The 20218-nt window shown below is 38.2% G+C and overlaps 1 protein-coding gene across 2 annotated transcripts in view; it reads right to left on the bottom strand.

Annotated features, from left to right (window-relative positions):
- ZNF704 (zinc finger protein 704) overlaps positions 1-20218 on the bottom strand; it is a 231175-nt gene that overhangs the window by 169288 nt on the left and 41669 nt on the right. For both annotated transcript variants that reach the window (XM_042973063.1, XM_042973064.1), the window contains exon 2: positions 6994-7235. In XM_042973063.1, coding sequence (XP_042828997.1) covers positions 6994-7235 — 242 coding nt within the window. The remainder of the gene's footprint in view (positions 1-6993; positions 7236-20218) is intronic.

A 20218-nucleotide genomic window follows, 5' to 3' on the forward strand; every position in this document is an offset into this window, starting at 1 on the left:
TGGTGTACCTATCCTTTTAAGGCAGAGTAATCCCAGTCCTAAAACAAACCCAGAAAATAGAGGAGGAGAAAGGGACACTTCCTAATGCATTTTATGAGGCTATCATAAATTTATATTAAAATCAGACAAAGAAATCGAAATAAATAAAATGATAGGTCAATGGATGAAGATGAATGAATCTTAACAGAATTTTAACAAAAAATGGATCCTTCAGTATGTAAGGGGGTTTTACCTCAGGAACACAAAGTTGATTCGATGGTCCAAGACCAATCAATGTAATCCAACATATAATAATTTTTAAAACTATGCTCATGCAGATGGATGTAAACATTTTAAAACTATATTCAGCATCTATTGATGACAAAAACTCAGCAAATAAGAGTACTTTCTTACTTTCATTAAAAAATTAAATATACTGACAATACCCTGGGTTGGTGAACACATAAAAGCCACTGCAACTCTCATACCTTACTGGTGGGAATATAAAATGGTGCAACTACTTTGAAAAAGTATTTCAGTTTCTTAAAAAGTTTAATATACAATGGCCATATGACCTATGAAGTCAACTCTTGGGTATTTAAAAGTGAAAACTTATTCCACACAGGGGCATACATGGATATTTATGGCAGCTTTATTCCTAATAACCCCAAACTGTACACAGCCCAAATGTCTATCAGAGGCGAATGCATAATCAGATTATCATATAATCACAAAATAGAATACTATTTGGCAATAAGAAGTAACATACTACTGACAAATGCAAAAGAAAAATATGGATCTTAAAAAAAAAAACATGCTGAGCTAATGAAGATACCTGAAAATACATCACGCATGATTCCATTTATATGAATTCTAGAAAAGACAAAACTAATCCACAAGACAGAAAATAGAATATTGGCTGCCTAGTGCTGAAGGTCAGAGGAGAGGTGGAGTGGGAAGAGGCACAATGAAACTTTTTTGTGGGGATGAGGATGTTCTATATCTTGATTATGGCATTAATTACATGGGTACATATATTTGTTACAACTCATTAAAGTGTATATTTAAAGTGGGTACATTTTATTACACATGAATTACATCTCAATAAACTTGATTTAGAGACAAACTTAATAAATAACCACAAGCTGAATAGTTACGGAAAAAGCAATGATAGTGTCTCTCCCTGAGAGGCATAGATGATAACTAGTCATGTTATTAGGCATATCTTAACTTCATTACTGAATGTGAATAATTATTCTACTCAAAGTAAATTTATAAGGCAAGACACAGATGTAGTCATCAGCAATAACAACCTATATTAATTTTCCTAGAGGGGCTGTTAACAAATCACCATAAACTGGATGGCTTAAAACAATAGAATTTTATTGTCTCACAATTTTGGAGGCAAGAAGCTGAAATCAAGGTGTCAGAGAGCCGTATTTTCTTAGTTCTTTTGTGCTGCTATAACAAAATACCATAGATCATGGAGCTTATAAACAACAGAGATTTATTTCTCACCGTTTTGGAGGCTGGAAGTCTGAGATCAGGGTGCCACATGGTTGGCTGAGGTGGCATACTTCTTGTATCCTCAACGTGGTAGAAGGGGCAAGGGAGCTCTCTGGGCCTTTTTTTATAAGGGCACTAATCACATGCATGACAGCTCCACCGTCATGGCATAATCAGCATGCAAAGGTCTTACTTCCTAACACCATCACATTGGGGATTAGGTTTCAACAAATGAATTTTGAGGGGGACATATTCAGACATAGCACTTTTTCTGAAGGCTCTGGGGGAGAATCTGTTCCATGCCTGTTTCTTAGCTTCTGGTGTTCTTTGGCTCGTAGACCAATCAATCCAATCTCTGCCTCCATTGGCTTTCCTCCTTGTCTTTTGTCTCTCTCTTTTTTTCTTATATGGATACCAGTCATATCGGGTTACCACCTACCCTAACGACCTCGCCTTAATTTGGTTACATCTGCAAAGACCTTATTTCCAAATAAGCTCACATTCTCAGGTACTGGGGGATTAGGACTTTGACACATCTTTTGGGGAACACGATTCTATTCATGCGTGCCCCATCAGGCACACACAGACCAAAACCCTTTATGTTTATTATCATCATTTGTACTACCTCACAATTTACAACTTCTCTATAATCTCTCAGTTCTTACATGATGATGCTACTGAGTGCCCAGCGCTTGCTTCTCCCGGTTTCTGTTTTGGTAAGTATCTACATGATTTACTATAACATCAGCAGATTTTATAAAATTATTTACCTTAAAAGCAGTATATTTCAATTAATATACACCAAAGAATACTACATACAATCTTTAAGATATAGAGAACTACTAGAGCAGTCTTTAGGAACCATAGTAGAAGTCCACACAGTGGCATCCCCAGCAACGCCCTACAACAGGCAGAGCTAACATGAGTGGAAAGTTCTCCTCCAAAAGGGACTCTCCTGAGTCCTTCATGTTCTCTCTTCTAATACTCACAGATTTGCCCACCATGCCTAGTTACCCTTTGGGTCAGTTGAAACACTCACTTTCTGGACTGTGAAAGAATGTGGTGTTAGCAACTACATTCAAGCAAGTCAACGCATAAGAAGTCTCATGTTACTCCCAACAGCTTGGCACACACTCCAAGAACTGAAAAATTCCTTCCAACTACTTTTATGCCTCATATCCCTGGCTAATCTGTAAATTCCCTACACTGTATTTCAAATCTTTCATTCTTTCTCCCCAGATTTCTACCACTAATCTGGGCATGAATCAGTTATTATCTGGGCCCAGGTTCATCATCTTTTTTTGAAAAACAGGCTAAAATCACTGTCTTAGTTAATGAGTTGCTGAGCTCTGCCCACAGGAAACCACTGACTAGCATTTGTTTTACTTACTGACCTTCGGTCTCTTATTCATTTCTTAAGCCAAACCACAGTATTGGAATTCCTTTCTGGAGGGACTCTTCACTCACACCCCTGTCTCTATAAATACTCTGAAAGTTCATTTTCCTCAACTCTCCATAGAGATCAAGACAGCTAGCATTTTTCCCCAGAGATTAAAAAAATACTTAAGATGACATATCTATAATTAGTAACTCTTCATTCTCCATTCACAACCTCTTTCAGAGGGGGTTGTCATCTTTTATAACCAGACATCGCTAAGTGAAGAAGTGATGAAACCTTCAGAGACAGACACATTGTTTAGAGACTGTTGTCCCCACTGTTATCACTGATGCTCCTGGTAACCCCCAACCCAAATCCTGCTCCCCAATAATCCTTAAAAACTGCACAGAGTTTTCTTTTCTGTTAATGATAGATAGCTCTTTAGTTCCAAAGAAACACTGCACATTCACGTGCTCTCTGACACACTCTTGCTCTGTTTAGTTTCTCTACTGAAGAACTTGGAATACTCAACGCTATGATGCACTCACCTCCATCCCCACGCCCCCCACAAAAGAAAAGGCTGCTTCTTCCTAAGATCAATCAAGCAATGTCCCACAGGTAAGCGGACTCCACTGCATTCATATAATGCAGGACTCCTGACGATCTTGCAAGGCCGTCTAGCACACTTCCACCCAATCTTCCCTGGCTGTCTCATTCTCGGGGCTCAGCCCTGCACCACAGTATGACTTCCTTCCACAGTACCTCCCTCCTTCCATGCCTCTCACCACACCCCTTTTCTCCCACATGCATCTGTCCCAATAAAATGCTTGGATTTAATCCTGCCTTGGCATTTGTTTCTCAGATGACCCAGCCTAACACATCGGGGTTAGTAACTCATTTAAATTTATATTTTCCTGAAACTAGCAACTTTCAAATGGGTCCTGAGAAAATGGGTAAACAAACATGGATTTTGTAGAGTAGATCTCAGAGTTCCTCCTTCTCAATTCCATTCATCCTCATCTTGAAAAAGATACTACCAACAACAAAAAACTAGGCTTTTGAATAGTTGTATCAAATTAATAATTTCCGTAATATTGAGAGATTCTCCTTTATGTACAAATTCGTTCAGTTCTAAAGAAGGGAGCAAATTAGGAACTGTTACTTGAAATTAGCTACTTAGGTGTCTGTTTCCATGATTCAACTGTAAGCTCGTACAGGGTTGGCATCCCATTTCATTCCAATTTTCTTTTACTGAGTGCTGCGTTCGTAGCAGGTACTCCATAAATAAGCTACTGAATGGAAGCAGGAAATGCTCCATCACAATGAGATATAAAGATGGGGAGGCTAGTTCCCAGATTCTTCCAGGGATATGAAAAAGCAAAATATATCTATTATCTTCATTATATAAACCACAGAAAATAAACATCAAGTACCATTTTAGAAAATATAGAAAGCAAAGGTCAACAAAGATCCTTTTGCCTATAGTGGGAAAAAGCAAAGGACAGAGTGAGAAAGATTATAAAGAATTGATTTTAAACTGCCAAGAAACTCTTTACCAGTGATACTCTATTGGTCAAAAATGCCTTTATAAGAACTGGCCAAAACATAACATCTGGATTTAGGAGAATATGTTTCAATAATCAGCTGGATAGAGCTACATATTATATATATATATATATATATATATATATATACACACACACACACACACACACACACACACACACACATATATTATGTAAGATATAGCTTTCCTTATACCAAAAAACTTCACAGTACTGTAGACTCACTCAAACTTCATTATCTATACACTGCCAATAGACAGATTACATTTTGCTTTTATAAACAAAAAGAAAAGTCGCATATCTTCCTACCGTGTCAGGAAAAGGAGTTTTCAAAACAAAACACCGATTTACTTAGATAATAGTGGAAAGTTGACGTTTACAAAATAATTCCGTAACACTACATGGAAATAGAACCGAAAGAATTGAGAGTTTGATAGTTAAACCCCACAATTTTCTGATTCCTTCATCATCATCAAGAAAAAGGGCAATTTATTTCACCAACTGTTGGCATATTTGTGATGATTAAATACTATAGCAATGAAAACAAGTATATTAGAGGAAATCTCGAACAATGAAGCTTTAACTAGTATTTCCCAAAATAGATGAATATGTCTGAATTATATCTTGTCACTGGGGAATTTTTGCTGTACATTAATGGATTCAAAATCTAATTAACTTTCCTATACTGCTTAAGAACCCTACAATAACACTGGCTTGACTCGTAACTTTTAAGTACAGTTAGTGAATTGGAGAAAGTGGAAAAAATATTCCACATACCAGAGTCAGGAAAGGCAGAAAACATTTTACTTCCTTTCCTTTTCATCATTTTCCCCAGAAACTATTGCAATGGGGTGAAATTAAAGAATAAAGATATATCTAAAACAATCTATGGTAATTTAAAATGATTAATTCCAGGTCTTTTAACATATAAAGTGCTCTAATGGAATTTTTAGCTACAGTAAATCCTGTGGAAGTACAAGTCATCACTGATGATCTGACATTGGGAAGTCTAATTTTTTGCACGACAAGCTTAGAAAGAAAATAAAACCATAGCTCTTCACATTTCAACTTAACGTGTCACTTGTCCTATGAGTCAACCAAATAACAGCTATGAACTGAGGTACCTACCAGTTTTAGGGCATGATAAAACATTTCATAACAAACCCCCAGTTAAAGGAATTAATCCTAAAGAATTTAACATGTGCTTTGTATGAAAAAATTAGAAAAGCAAATAATTCCAAGTGGTTAAACAGAAGCCATGAACATAGGAAAATTTTCAACAAAGGTTAAGGAAAACAAAGAGAACTATAATTTTAGAAAGTATGACAAATTTGGTAGTAGAATAGAAAAATACACAATTTCCTAAAGGAGATACTTTTGATTTAATATAGAAAGCAATGAAATTCTACTTATAAAAAGTAAATAGGCAAAAAGGAAACATTTATTCCTTTTCCAAGGATACTATATTCCGAGTTGAAACCATTCAAACAATAGAGGACTCCTCAAAAATTTGCTTATAATTCTCCATTCACAATCTCTTTTGGAGGGGGCTGTCATTTTTTATAACCAGACATCACTAAGTGAAGAAATGATGAAAGCTTCAGAGACAGATATGCCGTTCAGAGACTGCTGGGTTTTGGTAACAAAATATGGTTTACATATTAAAAATAAGCACGTTTTTATGCTACAGAATTTTCTTTCTTTTGTCCAACAAATATTTATGGAGCCCCTAGTACATTACTAAGCATTATTTTAGTGCTATTGATACAGCATGAACAAGATGGTCCAAGATCCTGGCCAATGTGTAACTTATTTTCTAGGTGAAATAAATGACAAGCAAGAAAATAAGTAAAAGGTCTACTATGTTCCATTCTACTACTGTTCCATGTCATTCTGCCATAATGTTGTGCTTTGATTGAATGCTACTGGATATATTTTAAATAAAATTACAATGGGATAAAAGGCTTTTGGTACTTCAAATAAACCCTCTTGGCCCAGTTCTAAGGTAGATCTGTCTTAAAAGGATTACCAATGCTATAAACCAGGGATCATCAAACTTTTTCTGTGATGAGTCACATGTAAACATTTTAGGCTTTGCAGGCCACCTGTGATGTATGTCACATATTCTTCATTTTTTTAAACAACCCTTTACAAATGGAAAACCACTCTTATCTCACAGGCTATACACAAACATGCCAGGAGCTGAATCTGGCCTGCAGTCATAGCTCTCCAACCTCTGCCCAAAAGATGAGAGTCTCCCTGCTTTTAAGTGGTTATGCTCAGTACTACATTTCACGTTTCTTTTTTGACATTTACTCTCTCGTTTTTTATTATTCATTTTCCAGAATCAAATAAAACATTCTTTTCTACAGCGACAATACTCGCAACTAGCGCAGCCATGAAGTCAGTTCTGAAGAGCAGGGCCACCTGCTCTGTTTCACACAAGCAACGGAAAAATGTTCTTGGCAGAAAGCCCCTCCTAAGTCTATATACTCTGGAGAAATATGGTAGAGATTGTACACACTCTCCACAGGCAAACACATAGAAAGGCTAATGTTCCCTTACCTTGCTGGAGGAACATCAATGTTGGAAGAAACAACTTTTCGTTTTTGCTCAAGGAGACAGATGGAGCGCGTGTTTTCTTTTTCATGGTCAAGGACTCGGTTGGCTTTTTTGGTGTCTGCCGTTTTCACATCTTCCTCCATGGCCAATGGAAACAAGTGTTGATGAGACATTTTCTTATTAGAGTCACGTTTTAAGTCCTCTGGTTGAAATGTGAAGGTCATTTCCCGCTTGATGCTTCCCACCTGTGAAACGGAACACAAAACTTCTTACCCACACGAAACAGCAGCTTGGCACAACTACATGCAGATGACCCTGAGAAGAGACTGCAGCCGAGAGCCCTCCTTGTTCATCTTGAAGATTTTATAGGTAGAAAGGAGAAAATGTAACATGGAGAAAAATGTAACATGGAAATAAAATAGCTGACGTTACAGAGTAATATGCAATTGATACATCACACATCATAATGCAAACAAGAAACACCACAAATGTAAGAGGAGCCTTTCAGGCACATAAAAACGTCGAAGACTTGAAAGCATAATACTTCTGTGATAAATCTAAAAATTTAAAACATCACTGTTTTCTCTTCTACAACTCAGAAAGCTCAAGTAACTAAATAAATTCTTAAATATTTCACACTGACTATATGGCATAGAAGGGTGCAATGAAACACAAAATGAGCCTGATCTCTGAATATGAATACTGATCTTAACCATACTCTAGTTCGTGAAGAACTATTTTTTATCTTTTATCTAAAGCAGTTAAGATCTTAGTGAAATCCCTCGTTAGTATGATGATAAAAAAGTCATTAATTTTTCTTACCATTTTTGACTAAATGCAACAGTAAGGTTTAAGACAAATAGAAAAATTATGCCTCAGGGCACTGAATCTGGCTATTTCAGAATTTGTGATGACTGAGAACAAAGACTGAAGTTAAAGGTTTCTGTAAAGGTGGTGGGTGTTATAAATGAGGTCTGGAGTGAACTTCTTTAAAAAAAATTTTTTTTAACGTTTATTTATTTTTGAGACAGAGAGAGACAGAGCATGAACAGGGGAGGGGCAGAGAGAGAGGGAGACACAGAATCGGAAGCAGGTTCCAGGCTCTGAGCTGTCAGCCCAGAGCCCGACGCAGGGCTCGGACTCACGGACCGCGAGATCGTGACCTGAGCTGAAGTTGGACGCTCAACCGACCGAGCCACCCAGGCGCCCCTGGAGTGAACTTCTTAAAGTCATGAGTGTACAAGGAAGAGTCTCACTGACCGGTGGAGTGTTTCAAAATATGCACACCTCTAAGCCATTTCACAGGCCCATTTGACAGCTCACGCCTCTTGTGGACTTAGTTTGTCAAATCAATAAATCTTCATTTCCCCACTTAAATAGAAGATATGCTTGTTCCTTTCTTTTTAATTTTAGGTAGGAGGAAAAGTGCAACAAATTTGGTCAAATAGATTTATTATTAACAGAGGCTAACACCACAAACAAGGCATTTTCAGAATAAAATCAGAATATGTGTTCAATAATAGCAGAGACTGCCAATGTATGATGTTAAAGACTAGAAATTCTCAGACTAAAGGGAAACTCTGAGATATGCATGTTAGAGTCACAGGACCTGCTCACATAGGAGAATTTCCAGAACCCAGGGATGACTTGTGCCTTGAAATCCAGTTAGCTGGAATGTAATCTTTCATATGAACATAGAGCTCTCAACTGAGCTCTTTTCTTCTTTCCTTGGCCTTCACTTCTCAGGGCAAAAAGATCTTTTTCTCGTGGTGTTCCTGTCAGACCTACCTCTAGGAAAACAGCCACTTTTGGTCTACTCATTAAAAACTTCCAATATTTCTTAAAATGAATGCTTTTTTTAAAAAAAAATTTTAACATTTTTATTTATTTTTGAGAGAGACAGAGCATGAGTGGGGGAGGGGCAGAGAGAAAGGGAGACACAGAATCTGAAGCAGGCTCCAGGCTCTGAGCTGTCAGCACAGAGCCCAACGTGGGGCTCGAACCTCCAAACCGTGAGATCATGACCTGAACCAAAGTCAGATGCTTAACCAACTGAGCCACCCAGGCACCCCTTAAAATGAACGCTTTTAAGAGTTGTTTTAATAACATCAATACACAATAAAAAAAAAATAAGAAAATATTTCAAACTTCAAGAAATGCAATGAATGTTCAATAAAAATGTAGCTTGGAAAATCAACAAATGTGATTACTAATACTGTAAATATCCACCATGAGTCACTTTCTAAAATTCTTTTTAAGTTTATTTATTTATTTTGAGAGAGACAGAGACAGTGTGAGTTGGGGAGGGGGAGAGGGAGAGAGAGGGGGGGAGGGAGAGAGAGGGGGAGAGGGAGAGAGAGAGGGGGAGAGGGAGAGAGAGAGGGAGAGAGAGAGAGGGAGAGAGAGAGAGGGAGAGAGAGAGAGGGAGAGAGAGAGAGGGAGAGAAAGAGAGAGAGAGGGGGGGAGAGAGAGAGAGAGAGAGAGAGAGAGAGAATCCCAAGCAGGCTCTGCAGTGTCAATGCAGAGCCTGACGCAGGGCTTGAACTCACAAAACTGTGAGATCATGACCTGAAGTGAAATCAAGATGCTTAACTGACTGAGCCACCCAGGCGCCCCACCATGAGTCACTTTCTATGCAACTTTTTCTGCCTGAAGGTAGGAGAGAGAGGTGCTTTTTCACTCCCATAGCACTTCATTCCAAACCTGCGTTCCAAAAGGGATACACTAAACACCAGGCACAGAAGATGAAAACAAAGGCCTGGTTTCAATGATTATAAATAGTTTCTCCCTGAGTGTCAAGTATTACATTAATTAAATATTTAAGTAGTCATTAGTATTAAGTTGTAGCAATAATTGACATCTATACCTCCCTTGGGGCAAATGTACTGGCTAAATGAATTCAATCCAAAGATAGATAGGGTTAGTGGAGAACATTAGAGGAAGCTCAGCTTTTCAAAATTTTTCAGTAGTTTCAAAATTTTAGGGAAAAAAAACCCCAGCATTCTAAAGCAAATTAATAGAAAGTAGAATAGATTTCCTATGGAAATTATATTATAATTATATATCATGCAGTTAGCCAAGACTTCATAAAAATATAGTAATATTCAACAGCGTAAGCTATAAATCTTCCACAATACATCCTAAACAAGAAACTACTTTGTCAATAGTAATCAGGGAATTTTAGCGATGTAATGGATGTCAAAGACTATCGAGCCTAGACTCCTTGTTTTAAAAGTAGACTTAAAAAGGAGTGAGAGGGGCACCTGGGTGGCTCAGTCAGTTAAGCGTCTGACTCTTAATTTCTGTTCAGGTCATGATCTCACAGTTTATAAGGTCGAGCCCCTCATGGGGCTCTGTGCTGACAGCGTGGAGCCTGCTGGGGATTCTCTCTCTCCCCCTCTCTCTCCCTCTGTTCCCCCCTGCTTGTACTCAGTCTCTCTCTAAAAATAAATAAACAAACATTTGGGGGGAGAAAAGGAGTTAGAAATGGGCCAAAGAGAACAAAAAATGTAGTGATGAGTAAGAAATTTCTGATACTTGGAGTCACGGGTTCCACTGTGGGTAAAGCTGGTGGAAGGAGTGGATGACAGGTGTAGACCTTCATTGTATCACTATTACTGTATTACTATTACTGTATTACCTTTAACATTCTTTTATTCATACCAGGTAGTATACAAATTTTTTTTCCCGAGTTTATTTATTTAATTAATCTCTACACCCAACATAGGGCTCAAACTCATGACCCCAAGATCAAGAATCGCATGTTCTTCCAACCGAGCCAGTCAGGCACCCCTAAAAACATTTTTTAAAAAGAGAGTTCACAGGAGAGTAGAGAGTGGGAAGAGCACATGAAGTCAAACCTTGAGAAGCTGGGCTCTGAAGTGGCTCAGAGAAATGGGGTGGTGGCTGGAGAGGATGCTGGACAAGGGAGAATGTTCGAAGACAAGAGGTAACAGAGCATGTTTGAATGCTGAGGCAGAATGGAGGGAAAGGGATGAGTAAGGGCCAGTGGTAGCAGAAGGGGACAGGACTGACATCCAGTTGTTGCACCCCTCGCAGATTAGCAGAAGAACACAGCAAAAAGAGCATCGGGACCGTGATTAAATTTGGGCCCTTACTACTTTAGCAGAACAAAGCAGCTAGAGGAAGATATGGTCCCATTTGTATGAGATTTGCAGAAAAGGCAAATCAATAAAGACAGGAAATAGACCAGTGACTGCTTAGGGCTGGGAGTAGGAGCTAGAACTGAAAGCAAGTGGGCCCCAGAGAACTTTTTGTGGCGGCAGAAGTGTTCCAGAACTAGACTATAGTGATATTTGTATAATGCTGTAAATTTATTAAAAATAATTGAACCATATTCTTACAATGAGATGAATATTATGGTATATAGATCATACCTCAATAGAACTGTTGAAAAAAAGAAAGAAGGAACAAAGCCAGGAGTAACTGGTATGGAAAACGTATTCACAAAAACACTTAGACCAGATATTGGGTAACTGTGCTTGTAAAAGAGGTATCCATAAAGTCTATTAGTTTGTTTGTTAAAAAATAAATTATGCTATGGCAATTGAGGCCACTGCAAGTAATTGTATGGTTATATCCTGCATATTGGTAAGATGAGACTAAAATCCCTCTCCCACTCAAGCCATGTGTCCTGGTTTTTCCACCCATGGACACTTTTCTAATTTTTCCACCTGAGGAGGAATTTTTGTACTTTATCTGTCCAAAGAGGGCACTCTTATTTATTTTTCCCCCACTTTGCACAATGTCGTGGTGACAAAAGGAAACTCTTCTGATGATCGATGGGGCCTGGGCCAAATTAGCTTCCTTCCTGGAAGCAGATATCAATTAATTATGTGACTCATATGAGCTGATAGTTTTGATAATAAAAAAGTTGAGGCTATTGGAAGAATCACTCTATGCTACAGCTCAGAAGGGGGCAAAGGGTTCAACAATGGAAGACAGCCAGAAAACAAACGAACACAATCTAGAAGTCCTGTGGGATAAACAATGAAGAAAAACAGCAAGACCGTTAACTAGTAATTTCTAGGAGAAAATACAAGGCTAAGGTTTAGGAATAATCTTAGTCTAGGTTAAAAAAAAAAAAAAGTGTCCCCTGCCCAAGGAGGGATTAATCTGATTATCTCACACTGATAAGACTGTAAGTTAGAAGGCAGTAGCATTTTCTGGTTGTCACATTTCAAGATGGACACTGACAAAGTCGAACAAACAGCAGAATGATCAGCATGGCAAAGGATATGACTGGGAGGAACTGGGAATATTTTGTTTACAAAACAGAGGGTTATGCCCCACACAGCTGCTCTCACATGAATGGAGAGCTCTCTTGAAGAAGAGGAATTTGAGTTCTGTGTTCCTCTAGAAACAGGATCAATGGTGTCCACTTCTGCTTCCCGCTAACTCCTTTCTGACTTTATGGTTTACTCTCTCTTCCTCTTTTCTTCTTCTTACTCTTCTGCCACATTGTAAATGAAGCCACTTGTATCTATAAGAAATTCCTACTATTTATTTTTCAGTTAACTGTATTTTCATGGAGTCATAAACTGTTAAGTAGGTAGATTCTTGGAACCTACCTAGGCTCACTTAAACATTTTATTTTTCACTGTTTCACTATAGTTTAAATGTACTTTTCATGTTTAAAAATGTTTAAGGGGCTCCTGGGTGGCTCAGTTGGTTAAGTAGCTGACTCTTGATTTCAGTTCAGGTCATGATCTCACAGTTCATGAGATCGAGCCCCGTGCTGGGCTGCACACTGACAGCACAGAGCCTGCTTGGGATTTTCTCTCTCTCCCTCTCTCTCTCCCCTCCCACCCACTCATACTTTCTCTCTCTCTCTCTCTCTCTCTCTCAAAATAAATAAATAACTTAAAGAATGTTTATTACAAAATGTATTCCATCAACTGACAAATGGATAAAGAAAATGTGGCTTATATATACAATGGAATACTACTTGGCAATGAGAAAGAATGAAATCTGGCCATTTGTAGCAACGTGGATGGAACTGGAGCGTGTTATGCTAAATGAAATAAGCCATACAGAGAAAGACAGATACCATATGTTTTCACTCTTATGTGGATCCTGAGAAACTTAACAGAAGACCAGGGGGGAGGGGAAGAGGGGGGAAAAAAAAGTTACAGAGAGGGAGGGAGGCAAACCATAAGAGACTCTTAGATACTGAGAACAAACTGAGGGTTGATGGGGGTGGACTCTTAAATACTGAGAACAAACTGAGGGTTGATGGGGGTTGGGGGGAGAGGGGAAAGTGGGTGATGGGCATTGTGAAGGGCACCTGCTGGGATGAGCACTGGGTGCTGTGTGGAAACCAATTTGACAATAAATTATATATATAAATAAATAAATTAAAAAGATTAAAAAATTTAAAAATATATATGCTTGTTATTAAATTTTCAATAAGATGTATATAAAATAAAATGAGGAAAGCTTTCTATTCTATTCCTCCCCACTCTTTTCCCAGCCCTGCCCAGTCAGGTCCAACCCCCAGAAAGAAAAGCTTTTAACAATTTACTGCAAAACTTCAAATTACTTAAAAATGCATAAATACCTGTTTATAGTAACTAATGATGGTGATTATACTATATGTATTATTCTGCAACTTATTTGCTCACTTCACAATAAATCATGGGCAACCTTACATGTTAGTAGTAGAGCCGCTGACTTTTTAAAACATTGAAAACTGTAACAGTCATGAGATCAGATTTTTTTAACTGATCTCTTCTTGACAGACATTGAGGCTCTTTTCAATTTTTCATTATTAAAAATACTTCTACAATGAACATCCTTGTATATGTATGCGTACAGCTTTATGCACTTGTGCAAGCATTTTTTTGCAGAAAAAATTCCTGGAGGTTAGAATTTCTGAGTCAAACAACCAAAATTTTAGTCATGGGGGAACAAACTACAGAACACCCATACAATGGGCATACCATGACATCACCAAAAGAAGGTCATCAGGATATATCCATGATCTATTAAGAGGAAAACATTTGTCCACGATCTATAATGAGTAACAGTCAAGTTGCAAACTAATATGTTAGGCATGATTGTACTGCATTTAAAAAACAGAGTAGTTTGCTAAATAAGCTTACACCTTAAGGAACAGAAGACTGAATGGGCCAAGAGGGGTTTTTTTCTTATATAATTAGACATACCTATGGATGGACATCTGCATGCATACTTGTGCGCACGCACGTACACACATACAATTTTTAGGTGGTGTTATTATGGGACACTTTCATGTTTCTAAGGTTTTCAAATTAAAGACAACTTAAAAACTAAGATTTAGCAAAATTATGAGGAATAATGCCCTGTTAGTCGACATATAAGGAAACTGGGATTCTTAATTATTGTTGGAGAGAAGATACATGTTGTAGGAGGCCGACCTGGTGAAGGTAGCACATTTAGTTGTGCATCCCTTTGTGTTAGAAATTCTATGTCTAAGGGAAGAAAAAAGAAAAGCACACAAAGCTATTTGTCACAGAACTTGTTATAACATTTAAAAAGATGGAAAGTCCCTAAACATCCATCAAGAAATTTGGGGTTAAATATGCATAAGTAAAATATATGGCTAAAACTAAGACATATCTCTATATTTATTAAAATGGAAAGACATTTACTACATTAACTGAAAACAAAGCAAATCCAAATGAGTGTATGTAATATGATCTCAGGGAAGAGAGATGTGTATATATATAAAGAGAGAAAATTCTGGAAGGACATTCCAAAATGTTAAGAATGGTTTCTCTTGGGAGCAGATTTATAGGTCAATTTTGCTTTCTATCTTATTTGCCCATAGTTTGGTATTTAAAAACCTAAGAAGTTATTCTATGATGAAAAAATACATATCATTTTAATCTAATTGTTTCTCAAGTATCTGGCATTTATATAACGAATACTTTTCCTTCTACTAGCTTTCAATTATTGATATATATGCATATATTAAAGGGAAAATGAATTACTTAAAATAATGCATTCACATGCACTATTAGTTCCATTGATTATCAGCACCACTCAATCATATTGTACTACAATAACTACCAATGAATTCCTTCTCCCTACCCAACACAGAAGCCCTTCATACAGCATATCAGACACATGCATCATCCAGTGTAATTTCTTGCAAGGGAACAAAGCTTCAGTGTTCAATTATATGAGAATGCTACCAATTACTGAGTTAACTAACAAATAAAACTCAAAATTTTTATTGCAATGAACAGCTTTTGTTTTCCTAGAAAAAGATAAACAGCGTAACTATAAATATGATATACTTGGGAAAATTGCACTATTTTAAACAAGAAGTTAACAGTATCTATTTAAATCTTGAATTTCTCTAAATGGTGTCCTTTGTAGATTGGATGCCACTTTCTAAGATAGGGACAGAAGCTCATCAGTTTTTCTCAATACAAAAACATCTGGTTTTCATAGGAGGATTCTAACAGCTCATCAGAAAAGAAGATGGCTTCTAACATCAGCCCACTTACTTGATCAATTCTTTCTTCTGTCTACACTGAAGTGCATCCCAGGCCACCTTAATCCTAACACCCTCCCTATGGATTTACAGCAATAAGATGCCAAAAAGCATGTGTCAGCACTCCCTCTTGGAAGCTGTCCTTGCTTACTCATCTCAACCCAATAAAATGTGAGGAGTTGGCTCTGTAGATTAACTGGATTTCCAGGAATAATTTGCAGAAAGCCAACCCATTTGCCTTTTGGGGCTTTCTGCATAGTAAAAAAGTAGAAAAGAAATTCTGGAAAAGAGAAGAAAATTCATGCCACAACAAAACCACTTTTGGAGAGCAAGCCTTAAAAGGCAAGTGAACGGTCTACTTGGCCTAGCAACTCATTGACTCTTCCATTCACCAGGAAACCACACAGTTGCACCTGACAAACTTTGCAAGAGAATCCTTCCTATTTCAGACTGTGTTTCCTGACAGTAGGATTAATTTTTTAAACTTGCTTCCAAAACACATAAATATACATTACATATTTTGTAACTGATGACAATGGCACATTAACCACAGTGTGGAATATGTAATCAGACCCAAAGATTTTAAAACATGTCACCAAAAAAGCAAAGGTTATATTAATAACAGGGACAACTGATTGTATCTTAATTTAAAATACTACCACTAAAGGTCATGCTCAAAGAAAGATTGGACTCTTGAGTCAATTGATAAAATGTATGTCCCAAAGTAGTCAACAGAACTCTACTCATTTTAGATTAAATTCTTCAAATTTCATGCTAGGTACACAGAAAAATAAGTTGGATGGCAAATCTATCCAGTCCTAATGAACGGCTGTAATAGAAACACTTTAAAGACAATTGCATCCAATTGCTAGCCCTTTGTTTATATTATTCCCTTAGCCCTCTGAAACCAATGAAGTGTTTGACTGCTTTATCCTCAAGTATATTATTTCTCTATACCAAGACAGAGTAAATGGCAGATGGAAGTCAGACTGGTTTGGTGTACAAGAAGCAAAACACAGTACAACAGAGTTGAAACCCTGTATTAGGTTTTGGCATCATGCATTCTAACCATACAGCTACAATATCTCAGCAATCAGTGTTGTTAATGCTGGGTTTACTAAAGCAAGTTTTAACTTTAATATCTTGACAATTTAATATTCAACAAAGCATGACTTGGCTTGCCTAATGGCAGATTAGTCAGCTGCACATTTAGCAAAGTTATTGCAAAAATCTTTGGTGGAAGACTTCTTGGCTGAAGCTTCAAGCCTTCTCTTAAAATTATGCAAGTGAGAACACACAACTGAAGTATTTTTTTTTAAGCCTTTCTGAAAAACCCTGAATAAAAATACCTATTTGTATAAAGTCCGATGTGGACTCTGGCTCAGCTGATGTTACCTGCACATTTTTTCCAACCAAATGTAAGGAGAGGGGACATCAATATCAATATGGGTCCAACTTATTGTACTTAACTTCAGTATACAGAATTTTTAATTTATGTTTATTAGGTACTCCATTTGTTTTATATAAGTCAAAGTTTAATTCAACCAATCATATCCAGTTGATGTGAAAATCCTGTGGCCTTTACCTTCCAAATATATCCAGAATCCAATCACTTCCCACCACCTTCCACAGTCAAGCCATCATCACCTCTTGCCAGGATTTGTACAACAGTTTCCTCCCTGGATCCCTGTTTGCATCCTTGCCTCATCTCCCATACACCCCAGTTCCTTCTCAGTAACAGTAGGCCATCTTATCCCTTAAAAACAAGAGTCAGATCATGCCTTTCCTCAGCTCAGAACCCTCCAATGCTTCCCATTTTGCTCAGAATTAAAGTCAAAGTCCTTGTAGTAGTTTCCAGGGTCCCATTTGAGCTGGCCCCCCTCTATCCTTCCTTGTCCCTCTCCAACTTCCTCCTCCCACTCTCATCTCTCCCCCAACCCTTGCTGGCCTTGAACATGCCAGACATATCCCTGCCTCAAGACCTTTCCACCAGCCACCCCATCTTCCAGGAATGTTCTTCCTCGATATATCCACATCGCTTGTTTCCTCACCCTTTCAGTCTGTGCAAATTCTCCCCCCTCAGTAAAGCTATCCCTGACCACCCTATTTAAAGTTACAGTGCTTTTCTTCCACTCCACATCTATCACATTCTATTCTATATTGTTATTCTATAGTACTTACTGTTTAACAAAAAACTGTATAGTTTACTATTTATTATGTTTATGGTCCGGGCTACTCCCCCAGAATAGCTCTATGAGGGTAGACATTTTTTTGGTTTGTATATTGATGTTTCCCAGCACCTAGAAGAGTGTCTGAAACACAGTGGGCCCTCAATAAATATTTGTGGAATAAATCAATGAATGAATTTTCAGGTGATTATATGTGCTCTCTGGTAGCACTTACTAATAAATGTCTAAGAACGATGGATGCCAAATTCCTGAGGCTGCAAAGTATGGGGTTCCTCAGTCTAAAAGGTAGTTCCTAAACTACCAGAAAGAAATGGTGAATTGTGCTATATCCAGGGAAAAAATTAGGTGAAGCACAGAATGGTCATCATCTTATTCCCTTCTTTATCAAAGCACTCAACTTTATTTCATGGAGGACTTTATCTCCAGGAATGCAATCCTTATTTTGTAGTCAAATCTATAGAGGAAATAGAATTTATTTTACTTTTTAAGTTAAGGGACTCTGAACCTTCCTTCTACAAATATCACCTAAGTTAATCCAGGACAAACCTGTAGAGAGATAATACGGCATAATTTCAGAAGCAAGTCACAGTTAAAGTTATATGATTTTTGAAACTCCTGGGACGGGGGGTGAAGATTCCTGGAGGGTAAAGTATTAGGGGCAGATCACCTCACAGCCGGATCCCCAGGGATACCCAGGGACATTTCCTCACACCTGCCTGTGGCTCCCCGCAGATCCAGCCCACTTGCTCTCCCAGCAAATCCTAACATTTGCGGTCAAAAATAACAATGATAATCAATGCCATTTTTAATTTCTTCCACATTTGGTTTACAGTAAATATGTTTGCCACTGGAATTTGGGCCCCACTTGAAGTATTTTCTTAGAAGCTTCTTTCTGAAGGGGTACAGGTAGCTGTTTTACTGAGGGATAGCTGACCTACAGAAGACTTTTCCATACTAATTGCTGGGTCAGAGCCTCACTAACTGTCACTGCCACTGCCAGGAGGAGCTGGGGTCTCTGTGCACAGAACAGACCTTTGTTGTCTCTGACCTTTCCGCCTTGGAGCCTCTCCCCAAGGGACTTGGAACCTTACCTTGCCCCATCATGCTGAACCAAGGGGCTCCTCTAGAGGCCACAAACCTCACAGAGCCTTTCCTCTACCCCTATTGGACACCGTCCCCCATCTCCCTGAGGGCCCCTCTGCTCCCATCGCAGAGCATTTCTGAGCTCCTTCATCCCCACCTGGCCCGAATCCTAGGCACAAACACATGGCAAGAAAGAGGAGACTCATGGGAAATGAAGCAGTAGGGTAAAGCTCATTTTCTTCATGGGTTAAATAATTATTTGCCACTGACCTGAGTATCAAATAAGACTTTAAAACATGGTTTCTCTGATCGAACCACACATTTCCCAAAAGTGGCTGGAAAAGAACTTTATGGAAAGTTGTTGAATGTAGTTGTGACATGTATAAATGAAAAGGCAAAATCAGTTCTTGAGGAGAATATTGTATAATTTCTCTGGGGCCCAAACAGGGCCAAGAGCATCTTTTCGTTCAGGAATCTGATCGAAGAGAGATCGAGACTGATGTCCATTAATGGCAGTGGTTGGAAATGACGGGGCTGGTGACCAGGCCAGGCCAAGTGCACATGAGAAACTAGAGGAAGCCAGGGAACAGTAAGGAGGAGGGTGGAGAGGACTCTGGAGAGAAACAGGAACAGAGGGCAGAAGGATCCTCAGACAAATGGGGGCTGAGTGCTGCCTTATCCCCCCACACTCTGGTGCTACACCCACCCTTATGTGTGTGCTAACCGTGCATCTCTCCTGCTAAGGGCCTTGAAACATAATCCCCACCCACCTTACCCCACCTTTCTTTTCTGTAAAACCTACGCTGCTTTCAACTTCTTGTAACAAAAAGCAAAAGCGTTAGACTAACTAACCCAATACCTCAAATTCCTTTGGCAACAGAACTCTTAAGACAGCTTTTCGCACTCATCAGTGGTTGCCACAATCTGACACAACTTGTTTAATTTTCAGAGAGACAAAGAGGCAGATTTTAAAATAAAAAAGAATATTGGCTGCTGAAGTTTCTCCCTTAAATATACATTTCATTTAAAATACAATTTATTATTCCTTTGAGCAGTAAACAGCAGGTGAAATTAAAAACTGAAGTTGAAAACTAATGAATTTACATTTTAGCTTGGGTGGTGCTCTTAATTCATAGCCAGCCAATTACTTTAACTAGCTGCGCAGATGACTAAATAAAATCTGTTAATAAATGCAGCTAGAGTGTATTCAAGAAATTAAGCAGTACATATTAGAATAAATTTGTATATCTGCTGATTATAAATTTAATTCTTTAAAAATCAACTGGCCTAGAAGGGAGTAGATAGGAATATGAGGGAAAAATACCTCCCACAGTCTTTCACAAGAAGGTAGGTGGGTCAACAGAAGAGCTGGGCAAACCCATGACAAATGAGAGCAGGTGGGCCTTAAGACAAAAAGGTGTGCTTGTGCCATTTCAGTCTGTTCATGATCCTT

Source organism: Panthera tigris, chromosome F2 (genome assembly GCF_018350195.1).
Source record: "Panthera tigris isolate Pti1 chromosome F2, P.tigris_Pti1_mat1.1, whole genome shotgun sequence".
Lineage (NCBI taxonomy): Eukaryota > Metazoa > Chordata > Mammalia > Carnivora > Felidae > Panthera > Panthera tigris.